The sequence below is a fragment of the Cylas formicarius genome, unplaced genomic scaffold (genome assembly GCF_029955315.1).
Source record: "Cylas formicarius isolate icCylForm1 unplaced genomic scaffold, icCylForm1.1 PGA_scaffold_10__41_contigs__length_53128322, whole genome shotgun sequence".
Classification (NCBI taxonomy): Eukaryota; Metazoa; Arthropoda; class Insecta; order Coleoptera; family Brentidae; genus Cylas; species Cylas formicarius.
Window position 1 is genome coordinate 49,018,774 of NW_026844214.1, and position 12,180 is coordinate 49,030,953.

Genomic DNA, 12,180 nt, shown 5'->3' on the forward strand with positions numbered 1-12,180 from the left:
GGTAAATAAAGATTTTAGTGTATGTACTGTTTTCATTTAAATATCTATTTCTTCGTGGTGGGCTCCCCTCTTCTTCTCTTATTCAGCGGGTTCCGGGGGTCGTAAATTTCGAACCAATCGTCATCCTTTGTGTTCGCGTCTTTCGCTAGCACCGTGTTGTCGGTGAAGTGCAATTCGTGCGAATACCTAAAAGATTTACTTATATATTTTTTTAAATTAATTTATTTTTTACATTAAAGGACCGACCATTTTGCAGAGATCGGACTAATACTGACACAATATCGCGTAAGTGATTCCCAAAGTTAAAATTGCAAAAAAAAGATAAGACACACGAACAAAATTGGTAAAGATCGCGGGGAACTAGTTGAGCTAAACAACATTTAAAATTTAAAGACCAGGACAAAAAAATCGACCATTTTTTGTTTTAATAATTCAGAATGACTAAATCAGAGAAAAATTGCCATAAATGTATTACAATTATTTTGAAATACACAGAGTTACCCCAAAAAAAGTTATATTTTTTGTTATAGAACACCATATTTAGTCTTTTAGTGCATTTCATGTTACTATAGACTAAATAGAGGTAAGTTACTGTTACATTTTTTAAACCTCAGAAATTTTTTGCCACTAAAAAGTACACATCATAATTCAAGAAAAAGTTTGCTTAAGCATACAGAATAATGAGCACTACTTTGTTAAAATAATAATTTTTGATCATATCTTTAGTTAACTACATGCCAAATAAAGGTAAGTTACTGTTACATTTTCTTAAATATTTTGAGACACTAGGGGATAATGGACAACACTTTGAGCACTTGTTAAATAATGATGCTTTAATTATATTTTAGTTAATATAGACCAAATAAAGATAAGTTACTGTTACAATTGCTAGACCTCAGAAATTTTGAGAAATTAAAAAATTCAGATTGTAATTCAAGAAAAAGTTCCCTTATGGCTAACACTTTAAGTACTCGTTAAAATAATAATTCTTTATTTATATTTTTAGTTACTAAAGAGCAAATAAAGGTGAGTTACTGTCAAATTTCTGAGGGCTAAATCATGAGTGAAATCTAGTATATCAACTTTGTAAAATCCGTGATATTTATGAATTGTGTGCAATATTTATTATATTAATATTTAAACAATTTCTATCAATTAAAATAATAAATAACAAAAATGCCAAATAATTATTTTACTATTTTTAGGTTTCAATTTTTATATATATTAATTACTATATTTGGTGGAACTTTGTTAATTATTATTAATAACTAATATTTTTGGAGTGTTCCCTCAACTAATGATTCAAAACTTTTTGCGAGCTTGTTTGTATTTTTTTTTCATCAACTTATAACAGTTTTTAGCTACAAATCGTAAATGAATCCTATGAACAAAATTACATGTTTAAAATTATAAAGATAAGTATTACATAAAATTTTCTATACAAAAATTAAGTAATTAATAATTTATTTATTTTTATTAATTAATTAGTGGCAACAGAACACTTTTAATAACTCCAAAGTATCAAATTTATGTTATACCTAATTACTATATCACATCAATGTTGACGGCGAGTGACCATGTATATCGTGCGATATTTTTTAATTACTTGCATTTTTCGTAACTTCTAAAGTAAATTAAGTTTCTAAATTTAAAGGGACACGATTTTCAAAAAAAAAAATATACATATATATATATATATATATATATATATATATATATATATATATATATATATATATATATATATATATATATATATATATATATATATATATATATATGCCCGTTTTGAAAATTATTAATTAATTCATTTATTTGTTATTTTAATACTAACATCGTCACACCTGCACCTGGAAAAAGGTTTTGCAAGATTTAAATACGTAAGGACGGTGGATCACAAAAATTTTCCAGGTTATCCGAAAATTATTTCCCAAAGTCAGTCAAATCTGAAATCTTGTGGTAGGTTAATTATCAAAAAGTGGGAATAAATTCTAATCTTTAGGAACAGTGTTAAAGGACCAACACCTCTTTGGAAATGAGATTGCCTATTTGCACTTTTACTAATCCCGCATTAAAAAGTTAGAATAATAAAAATTTATCTCTCACCAGTCTTTCTCTCGTTCTTCATCTTTATTTTCTTCCGCATCACTTTCCGGTTCCACTTCTTTGACGGAGCGTAATTTCTTTTTAAACTCCTCCAAGAGTTGCAAAGTGAACTCCTCCCTGCCGGCCCCTTTTTTAGGCAGCGCTTTATTTTTGCTCTTGTACACATTGTACTCCTCCTCAAAGTCTTTGATGGCGGCGTTCTTCTCCTGTTCCTTCTTAAGGTTCTCCTCCTTTTGCGCGTTTTTATCGATTTTGTTCTTGCGGTACTCTTTTTTTATGTTTTGAATTTCCTTTTTAAGCTCTTCTCTACAATACAATGAATCACATATTTCAGTAAAAAAGGACATTAAAAAGTCTTACACTTTCTTTTTTCTTTCCATATCTCTATCTTTATGAAGATAATACTCCTCTAAGTCGGCGTCATCATCTACGTCAATAATTTCGGATGCTTGCGATTTTCGAGACGACGCGGGTTTCGATTTCTTGTGGCCAGTTTTTAATTTTTTTCTTATATTTTCTAATTGCTCCTCCGCATCAATCTCTTCCTCTTTAATTTCTGGTATTTTATCTGTCTGTGCACTTAATTTTGGATCATCTGCGAAATACAGTTGGATCATGATTATCCAGTTGTTTAAAAAAAAAATTGTTTACTCAGCATGTCATGTGAAGATTTCCCTTTTCCGGAAAGCTTAACGTTTTCTCTCGCAGACACCTCTTCGTCTTCCTCAGCTTCTTCTCCAAATGATAACAATTTAAAGTTTCTCGAGAGGAAGGAAAAAGTAAAATTACAAGATTGCGATTAATAAATAAACCTGGCCTTACTTGACTCCCGGGATTTTTTCTTTCTTCTTTTTCTCTTTGACCACTGTTTCTTTGACTCTTGGGACAATGTCATCGAACGGATTGTGTAACACTTCCGTTTTAAGTATTTTATAGGGGTATACCGGCCTCTCGTCCTCTATTAAACCTTCTGCCAATTTGAGCATGTTAAAAACCGTATCGCCCGTGACTTTGGCGAAAATAGTGTGTTTATTCTGCAACTCTGGGGTTGCAGCGAGAGTGAAAAAAAATTGGGAGCCGTTATCATCTTTGCCGGCATTTGCCATCGCGACCAATCCCCTTCTGGTGAAACGTAGCCTTTGATGGAATTCATCTTTAAAAGGTTCTCCGTATATGGATTCTCCACCTGTACCATTCCCGCTTGGATCGCCACCTTAAAAATATTAATATGCGAGGAGTATTGTGTTCTAATTAAGTTTATTCAGGTACACATTAAGTACAAACCTTGCACAATAAAGTTTTTAACGACCCTATGAAATATGGTATTGTCGTAATATCCTTCCAAGCACAGCTGTATGAAATTTCTACAAGTCGTGGGAGTTTCTTTTGACCATAATTCGATATCGATATCTCCCGCTGTGGTTTTGAGCAAAATCTAAAATAGAGTTTTTACAGACTTAATGTCGATGCCATTAACTTACTTTTCCCGAAGTTGGAGGTTCTAAAATATAAATATTGCTCATATTTTTTTGTTTCCTTTTAAATTACGAGTGGGTTATGTTTATAATAATCAGCCAAAGAATATATCAACACGAAGAAGCAAAATTGCTAAGGACAATCGCCCAATCAAAGAATATTTAATTCATTATATGTTGGTTAGACAAAACTGCTAGGATCGATCGCGCATTTGCAGTAAACCCTTCGTAAATTATTGCAAGTAGATAAATTGCCGCAAAAGCCGTGCAAAAGTTGTTAATTTGAGTGCTGGCAAATATGTGAACTATTTGAAATCCGTTGAACTTGACGGCGACGGGACGAATATGAAATTAAGGTTAAATATGATTTGGTTTTATTCATACACAATTTACTCAAACTGACGTCATTTTTGTTTATCTTTGTTTAGTATATTCCAAACAGCAGCGGAGACAACAAAGTTTTTAAAAAATGGATGCCGAATTGTTATCCGTTTTTAATACACCTTCAGTTGAGGTTATGTGAAAAATCAATCACTGTCAGCCAAAAAAATTGGTTTGTCAAGTATTATTTAATGCCAAAAAAAGATAACAATGGGTATAATGAGCAATCGGAGCTGATAATTTTAAAATTAAATTAAAACTCAACTTTAGTACTGAACGTTGCCGTAATTTTCTCAAAGTAACGCGATATTTTGTCCAATACGGTATAGTGAAAATGTCATTGTCAATTAGCAACTTGTAGTTTATAATAATCACCGAACATTCATTTTCGACCTGATGGTCTTTTCACAACAATTATTGGCGTAGTATTGATTTTTTTATATTTTTAGTTGCGCTATCTAACGTGCGCTCATCTAAATATGCGGTGTGTTTTTCAATTTTACCGTGCAACACCAGATGGCGGAGTAAGTTGACGTTTTTCGGAAAATAGCTTAGGTACGGTTTGGCGCTTTTTTTCTACGAATGGACGTCGGGCGACAAATAAGAAACAAAGTACTTTTAGTTTGCGTGCTAGTTTTTAATGATGAAGAAAACCGAATCGGCCATGCAACGGCAGCGAGAGCAACCATTATATTCACCTTTTATATTCACAGTGAGTCTATTATTCCCAACAAGGAATATAAAGAATAAAGAAAAAGGTACCGCTGTATCCCTTCGATAGAACTTTCCGCTGCGCAATATTTCGTTTCTATAATCTTAAATTAGGCCGCGGATGCAGACAAGATAAAAAATTAAACTTTTCCTCTATTTTCTGGGTTACAAATCAGTATACACGTTCCTTATCAATTACTGATAGTGTAAATATGATTTGCATTAATTTGGAACCGATGTCCGTTCCATTAGACCGTTTGTGTTCGCGTTTTATCTCGAAAGCGAGACACTGTTTAGTAGGTAATTTATTGAGTGTCGGTTTGGGCATTGTTTCGCTTTTGTAGTACTCGTTCGACGGGGATTAAAAATCGTACGTATCTGAACAAAGCAAAGCTAATAATTTAATAACAATTTACAGTCGGCTCGAAGATAAGATTTTGTCAACCATTAACTTCAAATGTTTAGTCGCCGGGATGCGCAATCTCAAAAGTCGAACGGCACGCATTGAAGTGATAAAGAATAATTGGCTTTGCCCACATAAAACATGAGCGGATCGCCCGAAGTCGAAGGTAAGATGCTTAACTTACCTGCACTGTTGTCCATCCTCAGTTAATCATGGTACCACAAGCCTAGTCGCCTAGTTTTGTTTACTTAAAGAAAAGACTTAAGAGTGTTTGATATAATAAATTTAATTTCAAACATAGACATGCAAGGTTTTAAATTAAATTATTGTTCGAATGATAACGTAAAAAAGAATCTCATAAAAAAGACAAGACAAAGGCATGGTCCGTTATCTTCCGAAATTTACAAATTTTGATATACAGACTAAACTTTAATGAGCATTTTCACAAATAAGTAACACCCAAAAGAACCTCAAGTAGAAAGCACATTAGGCCATGGAAAATTCTTTTTTTTTCTACATAATTTACATAATTTATTACAAAGTGATCGTGTGTGTGCAATATTAAATGCGCATCGATACTATTTCCAGTTTTTCCTTCAGTAACGTTAAGCTTTGTAACGTCGCAAAAATTAGTTTATCTTTGGGTCCCTGTTGCACTTTGACGTGTCTATGCCAAACCAAAAGGAACGTTTCGTATTGACGTAAACGTCTCTTTGAAGTTTGGTCTGCTTTGGCGTCGTTCTTTGTTTAGTTTTATATTTTAAAATTTAATTTTGATTAAAAAAAACTAGGGAATGTTAAATAGATATTTACGTAACGCGTTCCTTTTTTTAAAAATATGTTAGCTTTTTTTCAGAGGATTCGAAAGGAAAAAAGGTTTTACTCCAGTTCTTAGTAAAACTGCATAAAACCTTTTATCTGACTTACACACGATTGAGAAACTTATTTAAGATCACTGCACCGTACATAAACATATATACAGGGTGTTTCAAAACAAATGCGAAAAACGAGCGGGTGATTCCTTGTTTAGTTTTGGTTAGTAAAGTGCGGTATTAAAAACGCTGTTTTTAATACCGCACAATTTATACAAATCGATTTCGTAGTTCTTTTATGTATCGTTTCGGTAATCTTTGCCTATTTTCTCCAACGAAATTAATTACATCCTCCTATCAAACAGATTTCTGTTCTTCGAACAAACGTGTATACTGGAAGGGAATTTGACAACTGTAATATGATTCTTCAGTCACAAGCCCCACATAGGGGAGCTGGAGGTATGATCTGTTCATAGATATAAGAAAGTGACCAATTGCTTTTGAATGAGATTATTATTGTTGCATTAACATACAATGCAACAAGATTATTACCTAAAGTTACCGAAATTTAAATTCAGGTAAAATTGTGGTCCGTAATAGAAAATAATTTTATACCTACCTGTGTTTAATATTCTTTGGTTTGGTATACTACTTAGTTTAAGTTTATTAGTAATCATTCTTATTTCGTCTGTAATACAGCGTGTGTTGAATCGTGTGCGAATTATGCAAAATATTTGCGAGTCTAGTGTATCTCAGGAGATGCTCCCGCCCAAATGTAGAAAACACTATTCTATTGAGACTAAGGAAGTTATAAACAATGTTTATTTGACTCTCATTGAACGTGGTGCCAGCAAGCAAGCATCTTTAGAAGAAACGGCCACATTGACGAAAATTCCAACATCAACTATATGGAAAATTGTGAATAATCCCATTTCAGTGAGGAAAAAAAGAAGCGATGCTGACATTTTCTTGTATAGATGAAAGTGATCAAGATATAATACGGCGTAAAATTTACCAGTTATATGAGGAACAAAGCGTGCCTAAATTAAATATCTTAATTAGGAGGCTTGAAAAACATGAAACCAGTGTTAAATGTGGCAGAACTACCTTATGGAATTGCATTCAACACATGGGTTCTAGATTAAAAAAAATGATAAAAGGCAAGTTTTAATGGAATCTTTTAGAATTCGGAAATGGCGACTGGAATATCTAGAAAAAATTTAGGATTTACAGAGAACAACAAACGCCAATAATTTACTTGGATAAAACCTGGCTCGACACTTATGATACCCCGGAAAAGGGTTGGGTTGACTCAACTGATAAGTGTAAAAAAAACGCGCCATCAAAAAGAAGTAAAAGAATAACTATTTTGCATGGTGGCTCTAAAGATGGTTGAATTCCAAATGGACTTTCTCTGTCTGCGAAAAATATTAAAGATTCTTCTTTGGATTACCATGAAGACACCACCGCTGATTTATTTGAAAATTGGTTTAAAAACAACTAGTTCCAAACATTCCTCCTAATAGCGTCATTGTAATGGACGATGCAAGTTATCCCAGCAGACAGTTGAGAAAAACCCCTTCCTCATGTGACACAAAAGCAACAATCCAAAACTACATGTATAATAACGACATTTATTTTCACTTAGATTATACCAAAAAGCAATTAATTGAGGTTCTACAAATTTTGAACCTACAAAAGGAATACGTCTGTGATAATTATGCAAAAAATCTAGGGCATACAGTTTTAAGGCTTCCACCTTACCACTGTATATTTAATCCCATTGAACATGTTTGGCACCAACTGAAATCTGCCATTCGTCGTAACAATGTTTTTCCCCGTGTTTACTCCAATGTCCTCAAACTTATAGAAACCGAAGTTTTTAACATCCTTCCACAAAGTTGGGCAAATTCTGTTAAACATATAGAAAAAGCAGAACAATCGTATATCCATATTGCAAATAATATAGAACAAATAATAATTAAAACAGGCGATGATGGCGATAGTGATACTGATATATCGTGTGAATAATTTTAAGTAATTTAAGTAGGTAATAAAAATAATTTGTAATTTTATTTTAGATTTAAACATAAATAAATAAATATTGTTAGTATCTTTCCTAACAAAACCCCAAGTAATTAAATTCTAAGCAAAGTACGGACCTGTTCAGCCATATTTCATTCTTACAGCTTCCCCAGGTCTTTCCTTAATTCATATCAGTTAGTCACTTTTTTATATCTATGAACAGACTTTACCTTTTCTCCTTCCCCAATAAATTATCGCACTTGATGTGTTTAAGTGTTTTAATGATTCGGTTTTCTATTTTAGAAATACCCCTTCGAAGCGGAGTCATCAGAAGGAGTAATTTAAAAGGTCCGACTCGAGTATTTCGGTTGTGCGTTTTGGGAATACTGCTCCCTTCGCTACTTTTAGGGATACCTTTGTACCTGAGATACCGTGTATACGGCAATCAGTTGTACCCTTTGGCGATGTCGGACATGCGCATGTTGGACAATCGAGTTTCGACCACGTGGTGTCAGGTAGGTCGATTATGCTTAGAAGCCGGTATAGTCTGTCTCAATCTTCGTCGTGTTGGCTTTAACAATGTTATTACCTATCGTTATTGAGTAATGCCATTAAGAAAAAATTTATTCTTTCTTGAGTGACAAGGCAGGGGTGGGCCAGGTATATTTCTTTCTTTCCGATTTATTTCCTGAGTGTTAACCATTTGTGGCAGTGTTGTGCTATTCGAAAAAGTTATTTTACGAGAATATAACAATTTCGAAATCGACTCTGATAGTGAAACAGAATTAGATTTGGACATTTATAATAAAAATTTAATTATGTATAGATATTTCTAGCTATAAATTTATTTATATACTTAATATTATTGTTTTTCTTAGTGTAATTTAATAAGATTATACTCACCTAAATAAACAAACAGAAATATAAATTACCTTTTAAAATTTTTAGTGCTCATAGCCATCTCGTTATATAGATTTTCGTATATACGCACAAATAAGCACAACAGTATATATAGTACATTATGCAACAAGTCTGGTAAACGGCGTTTGAGTCACAAGTTTATCTGACACTAGCGGACAAGTGACTTAAAAATTTTACCAAACGTCTTACGTTTTTGGGTAAATTTTTGCAAAACAACACGAATACATTCACTGACGTGACTGTCAGAATTGACAAACGTCAAAATTCAAGCCGTGCCTTAAAATGTCCGAAAACATCCGATTGCTCCCAAACCCGTGCAGTAATATCCCGGAAATATCCGAAGTGGCTCGGATCCATGGGACAAGAAACTCACGTGGTAAAGTGACGCTTTCCGAACGCTAGATCGGAGGTAATTTTTATTAATTTTATTTTATTTATTAATTTTTTTATTAATCCGGATAAATATAATAAATATAATAAATCATAATATAATAAATATAATGCTTGAGGAGTTCTTGGGTTGCAGTGGTTAAGTAGTAGCAAAATTCTCTATATTTTTAAGTTTCATTCAACCTTTTAATCACGATAACAAAATATTGGTTAATTAGAAAAGGGCAAATATGAAATAACTGACATGAATATCTTGACCTTCGAAGTTTATCTGTATTATTAGTTGCTAAGAATTTATTTAAATGTTGATTTATTTTTAACACTATTATTATAAGAAAATGGATTTAATCTTATCGACCATTTACAGCATTCATTCCTTTTTTATTGTGAATTTTTTCTTTTGTTGCCAGTTTTTGATAATTATTTTCTTGTGTTAAAATTTTCGTTTCTTTAAAAATAAATTTATGGTTTGTTATTTTCGTGTTTATGTAAAGCAGCTGTTGCGTTTTTAGTATATTTATGGACCATTTTCTAACAGTTGGCTTGTCATTTCAACACTTATTTTGGGCAACTTACACAACTGAAATTCTGATAGAATGGATTTAGGTGAGACGACTATTGTTTTCTATAACAGAAATGTGTACAGCTGCCTCTTGAAACTATACTTGATTTTTAATATTTTAAATTTACTCCCTAGATTAATAAATACTTTTGTTGTTGGATGCTAAGCAACACTTATCTTGTGCCGAAACCACATAGGATCCGCCAGACCCAGAAAGGACTAACTAAGCAAAAAGGAAAGAATTTAATTTAACAAAGTAACTATTAGTCATCATGTACGTAATATTAGGTAACTTTTTTTTTAAATAAAAATTCATATTCTTCGCTTAGTTTAGGCGGCAAAAAATACAATTATAGAAGCCTTACGTTTTGACTGAACTTTTGTTGCCTAAATAGCTTTAGATGTGTTGATTAGTGTGTTTAAGTCGTATTTCAAGTCTAAAGTCAAGTCAAAATTAATAATATTGGATAAATAAGACGTTTTATTTCTATTTAAATGAAAATGAAGGTGTAAAATCCTAGATACACATTTACACAATACACTATTATGCAACAAGTGCGGTAAACGGCATTTGAGTCACGAGTTTATCTGGCACGAACGGAGCGAGTGTTTAATAAACCACTGAGTTAAAAAAGTTTACCGAAAGTGTTGCATACTATACTTTTTCTACGACCGTTAGTTTTTGGGTACATAGTATATTATGCAACAAGTGCGTTAAACGGCATTTGACTCACGAGTTTATTTGACACGAGCGGAGCGTCAAAATTCAAAGCGTGGGAAATATCTCCGAAAACATTCGATTGCTCCCAAATCCGTGCGGTAAAATCCTGGAAATGTCCGAACGGGCTCGGATTCATGGGAAACGAAACTGACGTGGTAAAGTGACGCTTCCCGCACGCTAGATCGGTGGGTAATTAGGTATTTTACAGACGGTAGTAGAAAAACACACTTTGCATAGTTTTTTATTGTTTTGAAATATTCTTTATTGTTGTGAAGAGAAGAAAAAATTTAAGGAAAAACTTATGACAAAAAATATGTTTGTTTATTTTATCTTTTGTTAACAGTTTTTATCTCCTGTAAATGTTTCATAATACTTACCGTTTCCAAATAAAAAAGAAACAAATCCGAAGAAATGCAAAAAATATGTTATAAATTTTTTTTATTGCTTATTAATTTTAGTAATGTTCACTAATAAATTATTTTTACTGTTTTGACAGCCCCCAACTAATTTTGTTTTCGATACGCAGCGTTTTGCACTTTATTTTTTTTAATTTATTTTGGGAAAAAATCGCAGGAATTTAAAGAGTGTTTAATAAACCCCGTCTCTCGAAATTTATTTTTTTTCTACCAGCCCACGCACTAATGTTTTCTTCAAGCAATTCTTTGAACGTTTTATTAGACACCGCCTTTTTCTTTAAAGTTTATTTTTTTTGTAGACGCTATTGCAACTTACAATGGGAACCATTTTTACGCAACAATTATTTAATTTCAGACAGAAAATGTTTAGTTTTTCAGTTTTTTAGTCTCACACACTCGAACAACCTGAAACTTCTTCCTTTTGTGGGTCATCAAAGCAACCGAGAAGGTTATAAGTTCATAGACCAAATCGTATGTTGTAATGTGGAAATTTTGCAGCAAAAATGGCCAACTTCCATCGACTAGTGCCGAAAGGTTCAGCCGGAGTAGTAATAAAAAAAAATCAAACGCTTGTGTCTCTTATCGTAGTGGCTTCGCGTTTGTATAGACGACAATCTGAAGCTGTTTATTTACTCAAACTCAGACAGTTTGTCGATGGATTGTCGCTATGCGCAGGTGAATCGCCTTTGCTCGCTGCGTGACCTCTAAACCTTGACGTTTCTTATACACGTCCACATAGATGAAGGGACGGCTTTTTAAAAACTTTATTTTCAAAACAATCTTCAAAAATTACACGTTTCCGCAGTAACAGGTATAACAAGACATTCTACTCTAATTTAAAGCTAAGGATAACTTTTAAACGGCTTGAGATAGTGAATTGAAATTTGGTTGATATAGGCTGAATGTCCAATTTTTTAACAATATGTATGTACTTCCGGTTTGTGCGGCAACGACAGTAACTTCCGAATTTTAAATGGCACACCCTATATTTTCTGAATTTTTGGAACAACTTGAACATTCTACGTAGGATAGGACGGTTTTTCTCTCTGTTTTTTTTTAATTACAGTGGTCTGCAAAAAAAAATTTTTTTCTCTCCTTCTTGTTTTCATGCATGAATTCATCTTATTTTATGCTCTAAACACGGAATCTGATATACAAATAAGTACCACACGTATGTTTTTAATTTAATATTTATTTCATCAAAAAACAATATTATTCAAGTATAAATTATTATAAGGAAATAAAAAAATGTGGCGG

General features: G+C 32.6%; 2 protein-coding genes across 6 annotated transcripts in view; one reads left to right on the plus strand and one right to left on the minus strand.

Annotated features, from left to right (window-relative positions):
* Window positions 1-44: 44 nt before the first annotated feature.
* Window positions 45-3,727, minus strand: LOC132704543 (spliceosome-associated protein CWC27 homolog). Its single transcript, XM_060674596.1, has 7 exons — window positions 3,588-3,727; window positions 3,391-3,541; window positions 2,929-3,319; window positions 2,758-2,867; window positions 2,467-2,701; window positions 2,107-2,412; window positions 45-186 (listed from the first exon to the last, which is right to left on the minus strand). Exons 1-7 carry the CDS (start codon window positions 3,627-3,629, stop codon window positions 45-47), a joined length of 1,377 nt encoding a protein of 458 aa, XP_060530579.1. The 5' UTR covers window positions 3,630-3,727.
* An 835-nt stretch (window positions 3,728-4,562) lies between these two features.
* Window positions 4,563-12,180, plus strand: part of LOC132701659 (uncharacterized) — a 39,927-nt gene continuing 32,309 nt past the window's right edge. For 2 of the 5 annotated variants that reach the window (XM_060669753.1, XM_060669786.1), the window contains exons 1-3: window positions 4,916-4,973; window positions 5,092-5,242; window positions 8,217-8,428. In XM_060669753.1, coding sequence (XP_060525736.1) covers window positions 5,218-5,242; window positions 8,217-8,428 — 237 coding nt within the window. In that variant the 5' untranslated portion in view covers window positions 4,916-4,973; window positions 5,092-5,217. Of the gene's footprint in view, window positions 4,721-4,915; window positions 5,044-5,091; window positions 5,243-8,216; window positions 8,429-12,180 lie in introns of those variants that run through there. The other 3 variants (XM_060669768.1, XM_060669778.1, XM_060669759.1) reach the window with 3 other exon arrangements.